This window comes from Neopelma chrysocephalum, unplaced genomic scaffold, assembly GCF_003984885.1.
Source record: "Neopelma chrysocephalum unplaced genomic scaffold, ASM398488v2 Primary Assembly neopelma1_75, whole genome shotgun sequence".
NCBI lineage: Eukaryota > Metazoa > Chordata > Aves > Passeriformes > Pipridae > Neopelma > Neopelma chrysocephalum.
Genome location: NW_020897736.1, coordinates 80,550 through 103,133, shown reverse-complemented (window position 1 = coordinate 103,133; position 22,584 = coordinate 80,550). Strand labels below are relative to the sequence as shown.

At 36.6% G+C, this 22,584-nt stretch overlaps 1 protein-coding gene across 2 annotated transcripts in view; it reads right to left on the bottom strand.

The window, feature by feature from the left end:
* Positions 1–2,773: 2,773 nt before the first annotated feature.
* The window catches only part of LRRC49 (leucine rich repeat containing 49), a 42,215-nt gene continuing 22,404 nt past the window's right edge, over positions 2,774–22,584 (bottom strand). For both annotated transcript variants that reach the window (XM_027688780.1, XM_027688781.1), the window contains 7 exons: positions 16,754–16,837; positions 12,580–12,731; positions 11,308–11,545; positions 9,856–10,041; positions 6,758–6,867; positions 5,919–6,072; positions 2,774–3,873 (listed from right to left, as the gene is read on the bottom strand). In XM_027688780.1, coding sequence (XP_027544581.1) covers positions 3,667–3,873; positions 5,919–6,072; positions 6,758–6,867; positions 9,856–10,041; positions 11,308–11,545; positions 12,580–12,731; positions 16,754–16,837 — 1,131 coding nt within the window. In that variant the 3' untranslated portion in view covers positions 2,774–3,666. The remainder of the gene's footprint in view (positions 3,874–5,918; positions 6,073–6,757; positions 6,868–9,855; positions 10,042–11,307; positions 11,546–12,579; positions 12,732–16,753; positions 16,838–22,584) is intronic.

The window sequence follows — 22,584 nt, the reverse complement described above, 5'->3', positions numbered from 1 at the left end:
AGATTCAGATGTATCACTTGGTCCCAGGCAGTGAGGCAGTTTTACTTAGTTCTATGCTCAGTTTAAACCTCTTCCCAGTACCTTTTTTTCCTCGTAACTGACAGCACCAGCTTTTGGTTTGCATCAAGGGAATCTGTTCTCCCTTTGCTCCACTGTGGTAGCACATTTGCAGCTCTATGACTTTTTCAGATCAAAAGGAAATGCAGCCCTTCATCAGCCTCCTTACTGAAGATCAAATTTCACTTGCATAACAGTGACTCTGCATCACATAATGAGGCCTTCACGTGTGATACAGCTAAACTGAAACTGAAAAAAAATAACATACATCATTATCTTCCCTTGTCTGGATATAGGAGAAATTTCTCTCAGAAAATAATGAAACTGTATAAATAATCCAAAAATCAATGGGGAAAAAAGTTTTCAAAAGACTTAAAAGTCAACACAATATATGTTTTTAACCCTTAAGTTGATTTTTAGTTTACATACAGATATTTTATAGTAATAGTTCCTGTCTTGTGCAGAAAGTCAGTCTACATTAGGGGATCACAACAGTCCATTCTGGATGGGATATCAACAAAATAATAACAATATCAAAATTTGGTTTTATGCAGCATTTAAAGGTTACTTTAACTCCTCAAATTACACCTGTAACCATAAAAAATTCAGAAAATCTAAGAATTTACTTCTTATATGACCTTCAAATTTTTAGGTACTTGAAAACTCCTCAATAATCAACTACAGGAATATATCTTTTGAGTCTACATGAAGTTACAAATTAAGTTACAAATTATTTGGGTAAACACAGTAACGACATATAGCAGGCAAACAATTTTAAGATCCCCTGGCAACTGAAACTTCTATGTACTCTTAGGTCTAACATCCCTTTAATCCATCATTCACTTGTTTCCTAAAAAGAATTAGTAACAATTTTCCTACTGGTTTTATGTGAAAAGAACATAAGCAGCCCAACATTAATCTTTTATTTATTATAGCTGCCCAGCTACCCCTCACTTCAGCCATTTAGCAATCCTGTTATGAAACAGCTGCTATTAGTGAAAAAAGTCCAAACTGGCAGCATTCACAGACCACTGGGAATACAGAGCATTTTAAGGAGATGGTTCTATAACTCACTGTCAATACCCTCTGATTTATTTATCTTAGGTTTTTCTAGGCCCTACCTTAAAGCCTCCAATCAGGATTATGCTTCTAAAGCCTCAATATCAGAAAGTCTGGCTTTTCTCTGGATTTTCCCAAGGAGAACTTCCTGTTCCTCTAAACCAATACACCCTTCTTAAAAGACTTCTTTTTCCAGTCTTTCATTGCTGCTGAATCTGATTCAAAAGGGGCCCATCTGCTCCAGCTACATCATCAGGAGAGTTCTGCACTTCCACAGCTGCCAACGTTCCTGTCCCCCTGCAGAAGCTGGAACTGCTCCACCCACTCCCTTCACAGAAATGATGTGAAGTAACTGATGGATCCAAAACACTTTTCCATGATCATTTCTACACTGGTTATTTCTCTAATGTAAACTCTCCTTTTCTCACATTTTGCAGGGTCTTTATTTGTTCCCTTAATAAAATGCACCATAAAACGAGAGTGCAATTTTCCAGTGCAAAGGGAAAAAATCCTATCAAATGCACTAATCTTCCTATAAATTCCATGAAGCAGTTCAAAAAGCCCAGATGGGCGACTGTTTCTATTAAGTTCTCTCAAGTGCTGGAGCAGATTCTTCAGGAATTCTAACATTTCCTTAGAATTTAAGTGACTTAACCTCCACTACATTCTATAAAGACTGAAAACCAACCACCTGCAACTATGGTCTAGAACATCATATAACATAAACCAAATGGAAAACTGCATTAATATGATGGATGTCACTGTTAACCTGGGACATGCTTTGAAAAGGGATTCTCTCTGACAAATTAGATGTACCACCTGGACCAGAATGCAAGCAGACCCAAAAACACCTGATTCCTGCTACTCATTCAAGGCTGAGAGAGTTTGGTCTGATTAGCCTGGAGAAGGATCCAGGGAGACCTCAGAACCCCTTCCAGTACCTAAAGGGGCTCCAAGAGAGCTGGAGAGGGACTTTGGACAAGGGCATGTGGTGATAGGACAAGAAGGAATGGCTTTAAACTGAAATAGGGAAGATTTAGATTGGATACAGGAAGAAATTCTTCCCTGTGAGGGTGGTGAGGCCCTGGCACAGGTTGCCCAGGAAAGCTGTGGCTGCCCCATCCCTGGAAGTGTTCAAGGACAACCCAAACCTTTCTATGATTCCATGATTTTCAAGGCATAAAAACCTACTAAACTGTATCTGCATCTCTGCTTTGCCAGAGAGTCTTTTCCAGATAAAGTTTAAAAACAAATTCAGTTCTGAGCCATAGAAACCCTCACAGGAAGTTTTCTTTGGTTTGTTTTTTATAAATGAGCTTAAGTAAAATACGAACAATTTGAACAAAGTAAAACAATGCACTAAGGTTCTGGACTGTTTCAGTTAAAATACAATGGAACTAAAAAATTAAGTTTAAATGGCACAACTTTCTACCTGGACATGAATGCCAGCCATGGGAAGCAGCTGGACCTGCTACCAGTTCCTAAGTTGAATTTCTGGACAGAAGCTGGCAAGGTGTTTACAGTGGAAGTTACTGTACTATGGAATGTGGGTTTTTTTCTACCCATTCACAGTTGATTTTAGGGGGCAAGTTGTGTCTCATCTCTTCATGCAGCATTAAGTCTTTTCTTTGCACACAGTACTTCTTTGCAGTATCTGTGAAGGGTAAAATTGAAGAATTTATTTTTATTGATAACATGAAATTTTCACACAGTCACACAGAAATGAATTACAACTCAATAGCAGTCATCAGCCTCCTTACCAAACGTAATGCATGCACTTTAGCTCATTTGATCTTGGCAAACTTCAGAAGTAAATAATTTAGTAATCAAGAAACAAAATAAATTATATTAACATATTTTAACACAACAAAAATAAAGCTTAAGTGAGCTACCTTGAGTTCATATTTTATCTATAATAATTCACACAAACTTATTAGTGAAATTAATGAAAAACATTTGAAATCAAGTTTGGGCAATTTGTTCAGGTGACAATCAGGCTCATTAAATGTCAATATGCTGAGCACTCATGACACTGATGTGAAAAAGTGTTCTATAATCTCACAGGTTAAGCAACAATAATAAGTCTTCATCAAGTTTAGGGTGTAAAAATAATTTATTAGCTTTTGGTCATAAAAAAATCAGCTACTATTCTTGATTTTTTTTTTTTAAACAGCAGCAGTCAAAAAGGTGACAATTGAAAAGTGTTCAATAAAAAATAAGGCAAGCATTGTAAATTTGTTCCTCAAAAATCAATGCTGTAGCACTACAGAATCAAGAGTAGCAGAAAAAAAATAAACAATAACTTAGTAAATCACGACAATCACTGAGTTATCTCACTGCTTTAGTTGGCCAAGGAAGCATTGTTGAAGCAGTATGAAAGTAAACTTTTATTTCAAAACTATTGACAGTTGATTAAGATTTAAAGGCATCCCTTTGGGCGGGGAGGTGAAGTGTGCCATAGTGATGGTCATCTTATATTCTACTGGATGAAGTTTGTAAAACACGATGGAATACTGATCCCAAAAGCTTGCAAGACAACACGCCGTGGCTCTACTGTTTTTGCTCAGTGATCCTCTGCAAGCAGAGCTTCATGTAGGAGTTTTTATTGCGGATTTCTATCACTGCGTCTCTGACGAGCTCAATGAACATCTGAGGCCAGAGCTTCTGCAGCGACTCGTTCTTCATGTTGATGTCAGCTGCCTCTTTCACCAAGCTCTCCACGTATGTCTGGCAAAATGTTTTCCTTTCCTTGATTTCCTGCACGAGAGAACCATTACATGTTGTATAAGGAAGAGGGGAAAAAAAAAAAAGGTTAAACGAGAGCAAATAAAAAAAAACCCCACAAAAATTTCATGAATTAAAGGACGTAGCAATTAACAGGCAAAGAGGTTATTGTGCACTTTCTTCTCTTAGTTTTAAGTCTCGTGGCCCAGGGTCTGTGTCGAGCCACAGAATCTTAGTGTATTTATAATATCCATATTATATTAATTCATTAATTATCAAAATCCACTTTTAAGTGGTCATAAATAACTTTTAACAGCATTAACTATTTTTGTTGCCTTCTGGCATAGCAGTGAAAATTTACAGAAACTATAAAGCACTAAACCACTTTTCTTCCTTCTCTCCCTTTCCAGCACTTCGTCATCATAGTACAACAGTTGGAGAGTACATGTTTATCTACCTGCCCTAACAAGCATATTGCCATAGAAAAACGTGCCAGTACACATCCTTTTCAACAGGCACTCTGGCAAGTGCATGGTTCCTAATGACTATTACATTAGATACTGAAGCAAGCTGAACCTTTAAAAATTAATAAAAAGATATAGTGCTTTGTGCAGCTACTAGCTCTGCATTTTAGTAACTCAAACAGTATTAATCTCTGTTTCTGCAAAGTTTCTATAAAATGCCATCATAAGCTTTGAACAATAAGTTATATTGGTGCTAAATGTCTCACTAGTTTATTTATGGCATTGTTTAAAATGCTAGATCATGCTTCAGGCCACCAAAACAGAAGTTTTCTTCAATGAGCGATAAAGCAGAGAAAATACTTTCCAGTGGTTTCAGTTAAAAACCAAAATTATTAAACAATGACTCAAGACTGTCATCTTTACCAACATGGTTACTGAGGTGTATTTATCATGTTAGTTTACTGCTGATGGGGAACTGGAAGCAGCTGGTTTTGCCTATCTTACTCTCACATCCTGCAATATCTGCTGCAAACATAGTGCTATAGCCAAGGACAAGGTGGGAATTGCTGCACTGGGAAGAGAAAACAATACATATATTTAATGGACTGCACAAATACCAAGTTTATTTTGTTTTATTACATTATAGTGCTTGTTCCATGGTAAAGGACAAGAGGAATACCTCACTGCCATACTCCATGTTATTCAAAGTTTTAAGAGCTACAATCACAGCTTTTGAAACTAAAATGTTTTCTTAATTTAATCCCTCCACACATGCAGTCACTGTCTCTGTTCTATGCTGTGGATCTGAGATAACAAAGCCACAATGCCATAACTGAATTCAGTGATTACTGAACTTGGTTAAATTTCTTGCACTAGAGGATTCATCTATTTCTACACAACTAAAAAGCAAATAATGGGACAAATGTGGCAATTAGGGTGTATACAGCTAGAACTCATGATGATTGCTCAGAAAGGAGACTGTGGCTGAAAGAATCATGTTCCCTCTGGGAACAATTTCCCTCTGCCCAAGCAAAAGAGTGAGCAGATCAGAAACACAAACTAAAACAACCGTGACTGATGCACTTGTCTGAAACAAGCCAGCTTGCAGTTTTATTAATAATTAAACCTAACACATTTCATATATATTTACTTTCCTGTAGCTCATTTAAAAGCTACGAAAGAGCTCTTTATTACTATAGCCTACAATCTCTAAAGCGTTGTCTCAAGGTGTTTCTTCACCAATTCATTTTGGGAAAATCTAACACATGCAATATATATTTTTCTTTGTAAAAACCTGAGCTCACTTCTTATGGTTTAATAATTGAGGTACATTTTGTCATGAACATAAGGCTTGTAGGTGAGAATGTATTTCTGAGACAGTGGCACTGTTCAGCAACTACTTCAGTAAAGAGAGAAACGGAGCATTTTCCAATATTCTGGCAAAGATCAGTTAGATGAAGTGTTTGATCAGGTAAGTAAATATGTTAAGCAGTGATATTTTAAAACCATCATTCTCAATAGCACAACTGAAACTTGATATCTAGACAAATTCCATGAGTAGTGGCCTAAGGTTACCTAATAGAGAATGAAAGTATTTTTTAATGATACACTTACCTCAAGCTTTTCCATATGGAAGTCCTTTGTCATGTAATTCAATGTTGCTCGGTTTGTGCTTTCCCCTCCATTTCTTCTGTTATCACTACTTTCCTCACTCCCAACCCCAGATTTCTTGCCCTTTCCCTCTAGCAGATAATGGAATTGCTTCCTCCTGTGCAAAGATAAGAGGTTTACAGTCCTAATTATAGGAATTTTTTTTAAGTGCAGATGTTTCTAGTGATTGTGAGGTTTGGTTTTTTTTCTCCTTTTGAACATGTATTTTTGAGCTTTCAAGTATATTGCATCCTCAAGTTATGCAAAACACATAAGATTCTAGATATTCCTTCATTAATTTGCCTCTATACAATTGATCTTGACATATATCACATAGCATCTCCTAAATAGGAAGTCTTGCAGCTTAAACTTGTATTAAGTACTCATTTATAGAAGACTAAAACTAGAGGGCTTTAAGCACCTCTTTTTAACAGTACAACTCCTAAATCTGTTAACTGTTACAGTCACCCACTATAAAATACCCACAAAAAACAGCCAGTTTTCATTGTGAAAGTCCACAAGTCTTCAGCAATACCAATACAACTGGAGAAGTGAACAAGCAGTACATTTGTGTGCATGTGCCTTTTCACTTTACTCAGCAGACTTCATACAAATCGTGTGAAAACCTCTGGCTACAAAGGCCAGGGGATGGTTACACTTGTGCAATATGCAGAGGACCTATCATCTGTAAGACAGAATTTGTGAAATTATCTTTTTACCCAAAAAGAATTTATCACAACAATGTGCAAAAGAATTAAACAACATGTTCTGGACAAATCCCAGTTCTGTTCATTGTGTTTTACCTGGATTCTCCAAATAATGAAAGTACACGATAATGTGGCAGCTCAGAAGATGCTACATATGCCAGGATGCCAAAGAGCCTTTCTGCCTTTACAACATCATCTTCAGTGACCTGTGAGAGAGTGGGAAGGGAACAAAAAGGAAAAAAGCTACATTTTAAAATTAGCACGTTCATATTTCATTACACATGTACATGGAGAATTAACTCAGGCTTGTTACACAGGACACTGCAAACAGATCTGTTCCAGGCACATCTTCAAAACAGATTTGCTTTTACTGGCACTTCAAATGTACTTTAGAAGAAACCAAATGGGGTAGTGGTGCTTGTTTGATTTCCTGTAATCCTGGAAATTCCAATGTATATATTGTGCATCATGACAGTCTTTGTGAAATGAGGAATTTCATATCAGTTTCTTACATTGATTTTCTGAAGGCCAGACATATCAATTCTGCTCCATATTGCCTGCACTTGCAGAAGGTCTACTGGAAAATTTCTGATTAAGTTATGCTGGAGAAAGATTCTGGGTATGCACATGTGAAAAGGTAAGTTACAGACTCTTCTGTTTTGGCAGAATCGTGAAGACCTTACAGAAAGAGAGGCTTTAGAAGGGAAGAAAAAAAGTATTTTCTCTGCATTTTTCAACTCCCAAAAATAAGTGTTCCTCCATTACACTTCTCTAAATATCAACCATACTGTTGTGTCAACATTAAGTTACAGATGTCTCTTTAAACTAATTTTCAATGCTTGAAAAGTTTTCAGAATTCATTTTATACAAAATTGAAAAGTGTAAAGAAGGTGAAGGGGCTCATTTTTTGGTGGTGGTTGTTATTGTTTTCTGTTTGCCTTGGCTCATAACCTCTGGAGACCACGGCCTGTGGATGGCCAGACTATGAACTGCCTTTAACTGCCAAAAGTTTGTTGGCACAGTTTCTGGACTCCTGGCTTTCCACTGAGAGCAGAAGCAATCTTTATGATCATCTAAATCTGACCTGGATAACACTGGATGATGAAACTTATTCACTGACTTCTTAACTTCTGGATCAAATTTAATTTCCGTTCATCCTGTAACATATTTTGGGAGAGCAACCCATTATTAAATAAACTTCAATACTCACAATATTTACCAAGCAGTTCCAGACAAACTTTGTGTTCTATATTATTCAAATGTATGACTAAAATGGAACTTTGATCCACATTAACAGACTTCTATTATATTCTTGTTTAATGTTTATGGACTATACAATCTACTCTTGCCTAAACTATACTGCAATTGCATAATGCAGGGATAAATTCACCAGAGAAAACATAGACCAGGAAATTAGAAATGTAAAGTCAACTCCATTTTCACAGTGTTTAGATTTGTTCATTTTCACTTAAAATTAAATAAGTCTTATTTAGTAGCCTAGGAGTAGATGGTCTTGCTGAACAGCCTGTAACAGAAGAAAGGTCTAAAACAAAGAGCACAGAAGGCAGCTAGGGAAACAAAGCCCACTGCAGGCAGAAATGCCTGCTGGAGAAAAAAGTGATTTTAATGTATTTATTTATGTTAAGAGAAGCATAAGGACCAGGTCAACAGAGACAGCAATGCTGAATACACTCCCCAGTTCACAAAAACTCATGTTCTCTTTCTTACTGCAGTGCATTGTTTGCTCCATTAATCACAAAAAGATTTAACGGTAGTATCACATAAATGTAAGGCTTCATGCCTGGTTCCTGCCAAGTACAGGGGACAGGCACCAACTGTGCCAACAGGCCCAGCTCAGGGAATGTGGTGCATCTGTCACATTGTGTGCCACACCACGGCTGCACAGCTTTCTGTAGGGTTTGGTAACTGCAAACCTTCACAATTTGGAATTAATCTGAGATTACTGTCACTGGGAAAAACTTCGAATAGTGTTTCTCAACTAAGAGAGTTTGCTTCTTCACAGTAAATGTAACAATTGGACAAGGGAATAGAATCATTGTTGAGGGAGATGAACACTCAGCTTCTAGCCTGGAACATGAACTGGAGAAAATAAAAGCTTTGTTATGCAGGGTTTTTGTATAGTTTAAAAGTGCCAGAGTTACGCAATTTATTTAGTTAATTCAGTTAGTATATATTGCTTTTACTTCACAGCTCTGTGAATCTCAGAGTTGGCAACATAACAGTCTCCACAAACACTGCACACAAGTGGTGATCAGAACAGCAGAATATGCACATTTCCCTTTCTGTAATCTAAACGATTATCTACAGCTGATCTAAGGTCTGAGAACACACTTCAGGGGTTGTGTTCTTTACATTGAAACAGTATTTTCCATTACTGATGTTAATCCAAAAGGTGATATACATCTGCAAAGCTGGATGCCATGACTTCTGCTGTAGGATAATGAAAAACAGCAATCAGGGCTCATCTCTTTCCTCAGCTTGGCTATGACACTTTTCAAATGATTAATGACACTAGGAAAAAAGTTGTGTGCACATCTTCATATAGTGTGGTCTGGCCGAAAAAGTTTGTTGAGGACAAAAATGTTCTTGTCATACATATTTAAGATGTGATATATGTCCTACAGAAAATCGTGCTGTGCTACGTGTGCTCCATTTACTCAATTCTCCCCAAGAAATATTAAATTCAAAGTTTTCCTTTAGAGGTTGAATTTCCTGACCTTGAGATTGTAACAAAAAGTCTACTTAAATAGTTGTGTTACTTTTTCCTGTGATAGCCTTAAAGAAGACAACATGATTCTATGATATTTTGTAACACTGGAATTTTAACTTTTAAATCACTAAGGAGTCTGTCAAACACACACTTATGCATAAGTATTCAATGTCAGCACTGTGATCTTCTCAAACACAATAAACAAGTGCCTCTTAAAATCAAGTAAAATCATGGAGTTATTTAATATTAATTGCATGTATTTAATATTATTAAATTGTATTAATTTTAATATTTATTTCACAACAAATTACATGGTGAAGTGTACTTCAATTTTTTTCCCCTAGTACTGAAAAGACCCTGACAGGGCTGTGCTCATTTTATTATCAATTCATCTGCTCTCTTAAAGAACAATGCTAATTGACCCTGTAAGACCAATACTAAGAAAGAAGTGACACTGTCCTACCTTCACTCCATTTATCTTCTGCAGATTGAAATGGTTCAGTCTGAACAGAACGTAGTATTTCCACAAAGTGAAGTTCACAACCGGGTTTCCCTGAGGATCGACTGTCAGCTGCTCCAGGCGATGCATCTCGGCCAGTGCATTGAACTGCTGCAGCGCCACGAGGTTTGTCTCTTTGAACCTCAGGTGCTGAGAAAGGTCAAACCACAGCAAACTCCATAAATACACAGTAAAGAGTGAACCCACTATTTTGTGCCACTCCATTTTTGAAACTCAGATAAACAGTCACGGGGCTGGTGAAGCAACTGAGTTCTTTTCCACTTGAGGTCTTTGTAGCAAAACACATCAGTGTTTCAACTGCTTATATATTACATATATTAAGAGATGTCAACTTCACAGCCGCCAAGGAATTTATAAATCCTTTACTAACAGCAATATTTTCAGTGTTACAAAAAGCAATGATACTACTTGAGCAATGTTTACTTTAATTCTGCAGGTAAAGCAGCTGCAACATCTACACATAAAAGTAAATACAATACACGTTCTCAAAAATCTGACTTTTTTGGGCACAACATACTGGCTAAGTCATACCCTGCTGTGTTTGAACCATGCCCTACACTAATGATACTATGAGCATCATATATCTGGCTACACAGTAGCATTATTAAGGGAAAGAGAAGGAGGAAAAATTGATGGGGAAGATAAAAATATAGTTTAAGATTCTGCTATCACCCACAAATTCCACTCCTCCCCTCCCCCAAAACTATTGTTTCATTAATATGGATAAATTTGTCTCGAGCTCCCCACAAATTTTTCTATTTCAATTAAACCATGAAGTTTTGTTATCCTCAAAACCTTGAAAAGCAGCAGGGAGTCATACTGCCTGAGTTACAAGTTGCTTATGTATGTTACCTTTATTTTACTATTTGCTTCAAAATGACTGATTTAAACATCCAAGGAAAAAAATGAAAAAGAGACATACTAAAGAAACATCTTATTTATGTTGCTTGGCTTCATCAAGAACTGAGTAATTCCAAGAGCTGTACAGACTGAGTTAGCTATTCCCTTCAATTTTACTTATTTCTTTTTATCCTATCAACTATCTAATCTTTGAACTCACAACACAAATGAGGTCCTCCTGATACCATGGATGCATAACAATATTATAGCATAGCATGACTGTATTTACACACCAGTTTTTCAATTTCAAAATACTCAGCTAGGTCAAAGGAATTAAAAGAAATAAAAACCAGTCTGAAAAGGAATCTAAACTGAAGTATTGATTTTTAAGAAGTATCAAGTTAAAGTTGGCGTTATAATACCACGAAAAGATGTAATTCATAACTGTATCTACTGACACGAAGGCACTCAAGGGTGACCATGCCAAAGGAAGGTTCTGTTAGGGAATGCACCTTCCATAGCTGTTCACAGAGCTGAAACCTGAGGCACACTCACCACACAATTAGGGAATTTCATCTTCAGTTTTGCCAACACTTGAACAATTTCATCAAATTCTATGAACATAAAGGAGACTGTGACAATAATTCCAGCTGTTTGAACACTCCAGTTCCGATCCAGGCACTCCAGTGCTCCTGCACCATACAAGCCAAGAGTGTCCCCTTCCACTTCCACTAAATGAGACTCTAGAACAGACAAGCCTTGTACTGCACTGCTCAGAATTGCATCAAGAGACCTGCAAAGGAAATAAAAATACAGTGATATAAATTACATACTTTGAGATAATAACATCAGTGAATGACAGTCCTTACTTTCATCAAAACCCAATTTCAAATACAATGGCATTTCTCAGCATTCATTCATTTTCAGGACCCCACCTGGTTCAAAAATACTGAGGGCTGGAAAATCCTCTTTCCATCAAGTAACACTGCAAATGTTTTACCTCTTCAGCAGAAGGGCTCTGGGTGTATTTGAGTTGGTGGAGGGGTAAAATTAATTAAAGAATCCATTCATATTTAAAAAAACTGCTTAAAAATGTTAACTCGGAATGCTAACCTAGCATATTTGGTGTTGCTTTAGATATCTAAACACAACTTCAAACAACGTATTTATTTAAGCAATGTCCCCTTCACATTGTGTTTGCTATGTGAAACGTAAGAGTTATGACATGAGCAATCACTCAAGCATTTCTTTAAAGTAAGTGTGTTTTAAACTATATAATGCCAGATGGCCACCTTTTAGATGCAAATAAGCAAGCTAAAAAAATAATATATTTTAAATCAAGAATACAAAAATTATCTTAGTTTTATTCCTAAGTCAAAAAACTGCTACTGATAAATATCATGGGTGTGAAAGCAGTCCAATCAAAGATGCTGCTGTTCCAACTAAGAGCATCAATTCAACTGTGAAACCTCCTGATACACAAAGAGGTTACAAATGTTTGTAATGCCCATACATCTTCATTTTGTTCATTTCAACTGAAGGCAACAATCTAAGTTGTCAAGGAAATGAACAGTCTTAAGGCGGCTTGGGAATTCATATTTAACATTTCTTGCAAACATGAAGTCCATTTTTTAGCAAAATCACCTAATAATTTAGCTTGCTGTTGTATTACTTTTTAAATATATATTACCCTTTGACCATTAGTAATAAATAAGACATCTTTCCAGGATTGATTTGGATATAGTACTTTTGACAGTGTCATACAGCGAGAAGTAGCAACCTGGAATGTAAGACACCAACAAGTAGAAATATTATCCAATAAAATACCTGCTTTCTTCAGGAAATACATATGCAGCACTGCCATTGATCTGACAGGGCTCATTGTCTTTATCCTGGTTTAAAGAAGCCTCAAGGGCTGTTCTGTTCTGCTGGATCTCCCACTGACGAGCAATGTTACAAATCGTTAACCGCTTCTTTTCCTGAAACAAGATACAGAAATCATATTAAGTTAAGACTGGGCATTATCAACACATCTGTTTGTTCTGAAAGAAATATGCTGCTTAATGAAAACATTTTAAATGTTTCAAACTGAAGAAATTACAGTACTGGCTGGTGGTTATTCATTAAAACCAACATGCCATTCCAGTGCCAGTTTGCGTAACTGACAGCAAACAATTTCACAGAATTTGCAGTAACAGAAACAAGAAAAGTAACATAATAAATCCACAACTTAGGAAAGCATCACAGAAGTCTCATTTTGACAGTCTGGAGCTGCCTGTAACACTCCTCCCACAGAACAGGGCACACTATTGTCCCACCCTCCACTGCTGCCAGAGTGACCCCAAGACTTCAGCTGAGACCGTCATACAACTGCTTTAAGGCTTCACAGGAATTGCAACATAGTTTGAAAAAAATAATCTTCTGAAAAATGGAAAAAAGGTCAATTTTATAAAAACAGAAAATTAAAATTACCTTCATGATCGACACAGGGACTACAGTAGATCGAAGTTCAAATATTCTGTAATAGTTTTTTTAGGTAGTTTTTGTATTCTAGGCTGCTCTTGTCAATAAACCAGTATTTTAAAACTCTATTAAGTATTTGTTCTTGTGTAATCATGCAAATCATGTCAAATAATCACCTATATATAAAGAATAGGAGGTGTTCTATTGCATCATATAGATATGAATGATTTATTATAGCCAACTTAGAAACCTTTAGAAGGATAAAGAACAAGCTGCTTTGTAAGAACTCATGGTTTGGCAGCTGAACTCTCACAAATGAAAGCTTGATTTGTTTTTTCTGAACTAGATGTAATTCTCAGAGTCAGTCATCTCACTGATGTATTCATCTCAGTCAAACTTGAATAGTGACTTTAAATTTCTGAGAGGAAAATATTATACAGGAGCTTAGCATAAACTAAGTTCACATCCACAAAAAAAATATCAACACTAACCACAAAATTATAGTCCCTTTTATCAAATAGGGAAAAAAAAAAGATAATTTATTTGATATGTCTATGGGGAATGGCAGGGGACCAGGGTAACTCTAATTTTACAATTTGAAATTAACACTTTTGATACATTAAGCCTGACCTATAGACACTGTGCTCCTGGTTTTAATCTATAAAAGTAACATGTGACTCTTACCATCACATTTTTACATAATTCCTTTCACACTAGGTGAGTTCTGGACATTTCTGCAATGCAGTTCACCGAGAATGTTCCTGACACTACTCAGTGTTGGAAATATGAAGTGTAAAGCACTACAAATGAATATTTCTTTGAAAACCAGAAGATAATAGATTAACCAAAAAGCAAGCTCCAGTTGCAGCTATAATCCTTAAACAGTAAGATTCATTTCAATGACTGATGATGCAGAGATGGAGCTTCTAGTTCTTAAACACTGATAAAAATCACATCCATGATTGTCTAGAACTGACACTGAAAGTACATGGAAACTACTACTTCTGGAAGTTTTTCCATTTAAAGAGCTCACAACTCTATTTCCCATTCCATTTGCCCAGAGAGTTCTGACACTGTCCTGTTAGAGGACATTTCCAACTTCAGTGGTGACTGGGCTCCATGTAACAAAGTGGGGGAAGTTGAAATAAGCAGCATTTTTTTCCAAACCCCTTTAGAAAATTCTGTTTGTTCTGGAGGCTGAGGGTCTCCTCACAACCTTAATTACTGTACAGCTCTCTGTTAGTGGCCCCAGCTGTGGGCTGCTGGATTCCTACAGAGCTTTGAAAACTTCCAAGAATACATTTTACAAAGAGCAAATTTTACAGGTGTGAAGATTCTGCTAGCAATAACTTTTTCTTGTTCCAGTAAGTATTAAGTTTAACCTCCACTGGAAAGGAATTACAGTCTCTGTACATTTCAAAGTACATCTCAAACTTTACCAGAAGAGCGGGTTGGAATCAATAAAAAAATAGTGTGGAAAAAGAGATGAAGAAACCCTGCTGATTGGGCAGACAAGTATCAACAAGAGACAAAAAAAAAAAAGAGATGACCTTGATGAAATTAATGTTTTCAATGCAGTGCAAACAGCAAAATAGCTATTGTTTGCTACTGAATGAGGGCCTAGAATTTCATTTACACTTCATATAGTTTAAGAAAGTTTGGAGAAATGTGACCGTAACAAAAATTGCAGAACACAATTATCTAAATATTTTCTTCAGATTGAACCTTGAAGAAAATTTTATAGTTCGCGACTTTTTTTGCTGGACATTGTATCTATGAGCAGATTTGTTCCTTCAATGCAAATGTGTGGAACAGGAAAAAAGCCTGAATCATAAGGACCCATTTACAAAGGAAAGACATATGAAATCACCAAATCACACAAAAAAGGTTGGTATTTGGCCCTTACATCACTTAACTATTTGAAGATGAGAAATATACCTTTATTAAATTAAAAAACCTGCAATTTAATGTTGAAATTAAGTAATAATGGCATTACACATTAACAACAGTTTTTCCTTCTAAGGGAATTTTCCACTAGCAAAATGCATCATGAAATCTATGCCATCAGAGCAAACAATTCCCCTGCTATAAGGAAACGTGACATCAAGAGTTAAGACCATGAACTACAAATAAACACCTACTTCTTTTTTTTCTACTCAGAGACACAGTTATATTTCCAACAGTACAAATAATGCCACATGTGAATATTATTTACTAATTTCCCATTTCTTTGTGCTATGAAGAACTGGCACCAACACTTCAAACCTGAAGAGACTTTACATACAGTACTATCTTACAGAAAAAACATTTCCAAACCCACAAAAATTCCCAAACCACAACACTGCTTAAAAAAACACCTCAAAAACCAAAACTGTATCTAAGACTTTTTTATTATATTGGTGGTTTTTTTTAAACAGAAAATATACATGGATACAAATATATAGGAAATCAAAATATATTCTTAGGCACTTGACGTGAAGGGTTTTTTTTTCCCCAATTCATATGTTTAGGGTCTTGAGGGTTTAAGACTTGTGTTTTTAATATACTTCATATTATTTTATTATTATATTTAAAAGATAATTTTAAAATACTTTTAATATGCTTATATAATTTTTTAATATACATTCTGTTTGTGTCTTTTTATTTTTCAGAGTTATATACATTTGCTAAACTTCTTACAGCCTCCTGCAACTACTTTCAGCCTAATCCCCTTCCAGAAATATGATTTTACCTAGGAAACTTAATATGCATACATGAACATTTTTGTTTGCTTGTTTGACTGCCAAACTGAAAGAGTTTTCAGTATAGCCATTACTGGATGACAAAAAAATTTAGGCACTTTTTTCTTCTCCAGAGGAGAATGATTTGGAGACAAATGGTGATATTCATGCAGCAAATGGAATGTGGATGCTCTGAGATCCTTGAACTTTGGTCTCCTATTAGGAACACAGCTCATTATTCATCAGCCCCAGAAAGAGTGTTCCGGAGTGCACCTCGGTCTCTCCTGCTCGGGATTTTCCATCTCATGTGTCAGCACTAACCAGGCCAGCTGTGCTGGGAGATAAAGAGAAGTGTTCTCCTGACAAAGACAACAGCTGGAGTCTAGCTGTGCTCTCGTGGCAGCTTCACTCCTTCTGCAGAAAGAAACAACCCTCAACAGGAAAGAATGAAGGAGAAACTACTTCAGAACACCCTGCGTGGCTGCAGCCAGAGCACTCACCTGATATTGGGAGACCAAGTTCAAGGAATTTGAAATCACTGGAAAAGTTCTTTACTCTGCATTTAGGAAAATGAAGTTTGCCACCCATTTACATGTGTCACACTCATGTATTCAACTGGGGTTTTTTGCTAAAGTATGACTTGCCTATTTGACTGAAGAGAGTTTCAGTCATGGAGTGCACTGTTCAAGCTCTAAAAAGAGAGTTTAAAAAAACAGAGGCATATTGGGATATGTAAGATCTTCAGCAAAAAAATATTAGAAGACGAATTATTGCTGTAATCTGGTTTACAGTAGCCTTAGAACATCCATAGGAAATACCTTAAGCAAGGTCTGTTTATGGCTTTCACGCTTCCTTTCTTCCTCTTTCCTTGCTGCAACAGAGGCCATACGTCTTTCTTCTTCCTGCAAGTCAAAATGAAAAACAAATTCCTAAAAGTAGGAACTAATCAGGTTCTGAAAAGTATTACTGATAAATTATTAATATGTTTTTGTGTTGGTATTTGAAATGTAAATTTTCACTTCAATCCCATTTTAGAATTTTTATCATTTTAATGTTTCTAAGTGTTAGTAAAACAATAAAATTATTAACTATCAAGGTATACAGAATAAATAGATAACCACTCCAAGTTAAAAGTAATATTTTTAAAGGTCTTCGAAAAAGTATAAAGCAAATGGCGAGTATGACAGTGAAAAAGAACATTTTTAAATATAACAGTGCAATACATCTTTGTATCTTTGTAGCAGATTTTGCAATTAGTAAGACTTTTTTTGCAAGAAAAGGCATGCAGCAAAAAAACTGGGTTCTATTTATGCTTGAATCATAATCCAAGACTAATTTGCATCATTATAAACTATTTCCAGGGGTTGCCTTCTCTCAAGCATCAAGGCAACTTGAGAAGAAAAGAAACAAATAATTAGCATTATTTCTCAATATTATTACCTAATCAAGCAGAAGTCTCAAGAAGAAAGCCATTGATTCCTAAACAATGAACTTGAAGTTGCTTCATTTTCCTGGTACAGCAATTTGATACTGCAATACCCCCATATTAGGTTGGATGCCTGTTGTTTACAGAAGTTTAAACATTCTCACAGCACAGTATTTTTAGAACATATAATTTCCAAGTAACAAAAGAAATGTTCACTATGAAGTAAAAAGTGTAGATTCCTTCCAACACAAATATTTGGGAAGCATACTTTAACTTATTTTGATTTACTTCACATGCCATTTGGGCATTTCTATTAAAGTGTCTTCCCAGAACATATGAAAAGTGTTTTCATTTCCCTCAAAATAGAAAGCTCCTGTCCTAACCTTTGCATTTTCTGGAAAAGTTATGTGTTAGCAAAATTAACAAACAAAAAAATGAACTGAAAGCATCATCAACCATGAAGACAAATTGATATGTCAAAATTTCTACATAAATAAAACATGCTATGTTTAGAGGATTGTAAGAACCCCTAAGCACAGGGGTGAGTGCTTACTGGAAGAGAAAATAAAACAGGAACTTCACACTTAGCATAAAACAATTTACAAGCACAAGAAGTTTGGTTCATGTGACAGACCTACCCTGATCTGTGTACAGTCCCCCTGAAACCCACTGACATACCACAGATTTCAGCATTACTCTTAAAAGTGGTTAAACAACAGATTTCCAAATTGTTCCTCCATGATTTTTTAACCTAATATCATGTATTAAACAAGAGGAGTACCTCAATGCAGATTAAGGCATGAGGCTTTGGCCAGAGTAAGCTTCTCTAACCCAAATGTATGCAAGAATTTCCCTGGAACACTAATTGGAAAGCCTAATTTTTAATTTTTTTTTTAATTTAACTTTTTTCTTTCCTTATTCTGAAAGCAATTTGTAGCCTTTTGATGGTGAAGTTTTGTTGGCAGCCTCCCTGGCTACTGGGATTTTCAGTTATTCCTGAACAGGGTATTTCCAAGCAGGTAGTGTCATAGAATTACAGATTAATCCAGGTTAGAAGGATCAATAGGTCACTAGTGCACGTTAAAGGAGGATCACCAGTAACTAAATAATAAAATAAAAGCACACATTGGTACAAAAGGCCTTCTAAATGGCGATGTAACAAAATACCACACAATGAAACTCAACACCTGAATGGGAGGGTTCAGGGGCAAGCTGAGAAAATCATGACACAAACCCCATGCAGGTAACATGGCACAAATATGAATAATTATTAATATTGCATAATACAACACAATATTATATATAATATTATATATATTGCATATAATATGAATAATCAGTAATAATGCAAAATACTCTGTTCCTAGAGAATTCAAAACTTGAAGAACTGCAAACATTGTTCTCATGACAGCTGTTCATTCCAATTATGTATACCAATGTAGAGTTTGCTTTTAAGTAAAAAACCCCAAAGTCTTAAAATAAAGGATAGACACTAGCAAACTACATAGTGATATCTTTCTCTAGAAAGACAGATTTGTATCAGGAATTTTTAATTTTTTAATTAAATCTCCTTATTTGACCTGGCATTTATGCTTTTTAACTAGGCTTCCTTAAGAAACAAGCTTTTACAATTTCAGTGTCTTCATTTTCTCTAATTACTTTTCAACACATTGAACATATCAAATCACTTAAAGTGTGTTTAGAAGTCTTAAATTAAGGGTTGGTGTCTTTTGTTCCCTAAAAGTTTGATTATATAAAATTGGTATGTAGAATGAAGAGAAACATCAGCTGATTTTCCCACCAAGGAAGAGGAAGCAGAAACTATCCATTCTGTTTGGCAGAAAACATCTGGCCATTCATCAGACTCCAAACTAACTGAGGTAGTGTTGTGTTTCTCGCTGGAGTAGGTGAAAACTAGATAACACAATTACACTCATCTACGGTAAATTAGCCTTCATTAATTTTATTCCTTTCAAAACAACTTGTTGTGGTTTTTTCCCAAGCTTTAAGGTAACCATCCACAAAGTTCTCTCAGCTTCTACAAAGCTCTTCCCACTCTATCTTCCTTCTCAAAGCTTTCCCTTAATCCAGTCCAAATGTGTACTCTAGGACACTGTCTTCCATAACAAGGGTCTATTGCCCTCATGAAGTGAGCTCAGTACCCTCCCTCCAATAGTCTTCATACAAAGATTGACATGAACTAATGCAAATTACAATCTAATGAGTATTAGCTGAATAAGACTTTTTTCCTTGATCAAGAATTTATCCTAATCACAGACATTTAAACCCCACTATTTTTAATAGAATTTAGCTCAGCCAAAAACCAAAATACACCCTAGTTTAACTTATTATTCATTAAGGCACAATGATAGAGAAAATCTGAATAAAGATCAAGGGCCACAGAATCCCAGAGTTGGAAGGGACTCACAAGGATCATCGAGTCAACCCTCAGCCCTGCACAGGCCCATCCCCAAGAGTCACACCAGGTGCCCCAGAGGATCATCCCAATGCTCCTGGAGCTCTGGCAGCCTTGGGGCTGTGCCCACTGCCCTGGGGAGCCTGCTCAGTGCCCAACCACCCTCTGGGGGAAGAACCTTTTCCTGAGATCCAACCTGACCCTGCCCTGACACAACTTCAGGACACTCCTCCGGTCCTGTCACTGATCCCCACAGAAAAGAGCTCAGTGCCTGCCCCTCCTCTTCCCCTCCCGAGGAAGTTGTAAACTGGGTCAAATCTACTTTATATGGAATTCAAATCCATATACATTTCCTAATTAATCTTACACAATGCATGCAAGCAATCTTAAAAAAACACACCCCCCCAAAACCACAAAAATCCCCCAGAGTACTGAAGAAGTTAGAAAACGAACCCCTAGATAATCTTGCCACAATTAGTTTTTACTATCACCACTTCTCTTTTAGAAAGAATTTCAGGAGAGCTGGAGCTATCTCCCTTTTTCCTCCTTTCCCCTCATTATTCTGCTGTCACGCTCCATAGCTGTTCTGTCTCTAAACCGAACCTCGCCGGACGAGGCGGAGATGCCTTTCCAGGGGGTTATTCCCGCGCTCACACCAATTCCGTGAGCCGGCAGCGCCCTCTGCCGCTACCGGAGCGCTACCGCAACACCCCGATCACTGCCGCTGTTCCGGGAGGAAACATCCAGCAACTTCTCATCCAGAACATTTGGGGAGAATCCTAAAGGGACCACAGTGAAATGCACGTATTCCTCCTCACTGCTGCTTTAATACTCTGCAAACAAGTTCTTTTCCAACAAATGACACAAGTCACAGGAGAAGAAGGTGCTGGCTCAGCACACAGGCAATGCAGCATTTGATCACCACAGTACACCTACCTTGTAATTATTCACATAATTGTCCTGTAGATTAGAAACAGCTATAGTCTACTTGATATAAACTATTTTAGGTAATCAAAACCACATGGAGAAGGTGAAGAATGGCCTGGAACATACTTTGCACTTTCAAGGCATGGAGAAATCCAACACAGTACACTTAAAATACCCAACATTCAGCTCATGCTTGTAGAAGGCAAACTGCTCTTTGTTTTGTACACCACAGAGGCTGATTTTAAACAGGAATGAAGTAAGAATAGTTCCAGTAGAAATACGGACATGGAAAATTATTAGTAAAACATTTTGTCAAACTATTCGTTAAGTGATATTTGACAATGAGCTACATCTCCATTTTTTACTTTTAGCATTAATTTGGTATATTTTCACAAGACCTGATTAAAGAGAAAGAATTTTGATCCAGAATAATGATTGTAGAAGTTCCTGAAGTATCTTATTTTCCAGTGGAAAGAAAAAAAGAAAAGGGAACCTTCCCTAAAAAACCAAGAACACTTTATAGTGGTGATGGAATACAGTTACAAATTCTATTTTGGATAAAGCAGTAGAACCTACTCCCTGATCAGCAATGAAATGTCTAAGCAAATAATCAAAACCAAACACAGCTCTCTTACTTTAGGCATCCAAAACCTACAAAACCTCAACGAAAAGATGCAAAGTTTTACTTCTAAAGAGACACAGCTTGTCTTTCAATTTGGCAACCACAGCACATTTTAAAGAAATATGCACTGTGTATCATATTTACACACACATGTAGAAATATATATACACTTATCAAATTCTTTTGAGGAAGTCTATTTGAAGTGACGAATAACAACTGTTCCTTGTTAAATAAATCCTCAGTAAGGACTATGTACCTATTTCATTCATATTTTGATATTTTATTACGTGTCTGCAGACAATATTTGCTTACTCTTACCAAAGAGTGGAGGAAAACAGATTGGTCACAGCTAAACTAAAAGCATCACTGGGTAGGCCCCCTTTTGGAAGAGTTCAAACTGCAAAACACATTGAAAAAGCTTCAGTGCCCAGAAAAACAACCATTAGAGTGTTTTAACCAAAGTAAATAATTACAACTGCAGCCCAAGCCTGCTCTGTCTGCAAGGCACTTCAACCTCACAAGCCTATTCCATGAAGACATTCTTCGAGTCCCATTACCTTGCAACGAAGGTGAGGTAAAGGTGCAGCTGAGAGACACACAAGTGACACTGTGGAATCAGTCCAGCCATGACAATTCAGCCTCCTCCCCAGTCTCTAAGTCTCTAGACTGATCTACCAAAGCTCAAGAAAGTAAAATATTTCCATGGAAAAAGTGGACAGGTTTTTCAGCTGCAAATCATCTTCTTGTGTGGATACGGAACAAGTTTTCATGGGCTCACAGTGAAACTCAGTGTAGGTGTGTAACCTCCACTGATGCCACCACTGGGTTCGTGCCTCAGTGGTTTGAGAGCTTAAATCTTACATTCAAAAATGGCTTAGGAATGAGATGTCCTAAGAAAACATCAGCTTCCTCACAGGTCAGGGTTTAAGAGTTGCCATAATACCACACAATCCCTTGAATAAAGGCAAATCTGCCCTGACTTAAGCAGTATTAGAACAATTACAATGCAAAAATGTTTTATTCCAAGTGCAGTGTATTTCATTCTCATAGCAGCTCTATGTTTCTAAACAGTTCCCTAAGGCAGAGACAGTTAGCACCAGACTTCTGCACCAAGGTTCCCTTTTTCCAGGGAATCCTATGGAAAAGGCCTGGCACCAAAGAGCATGTGTCTTCTTGAAACCCAATGTGAATAAAGCTTCCAGGTCTCTCATAAAGTTTTGAAAATATCCTTAAGATTTTATTTTTTCTTGAAATAATT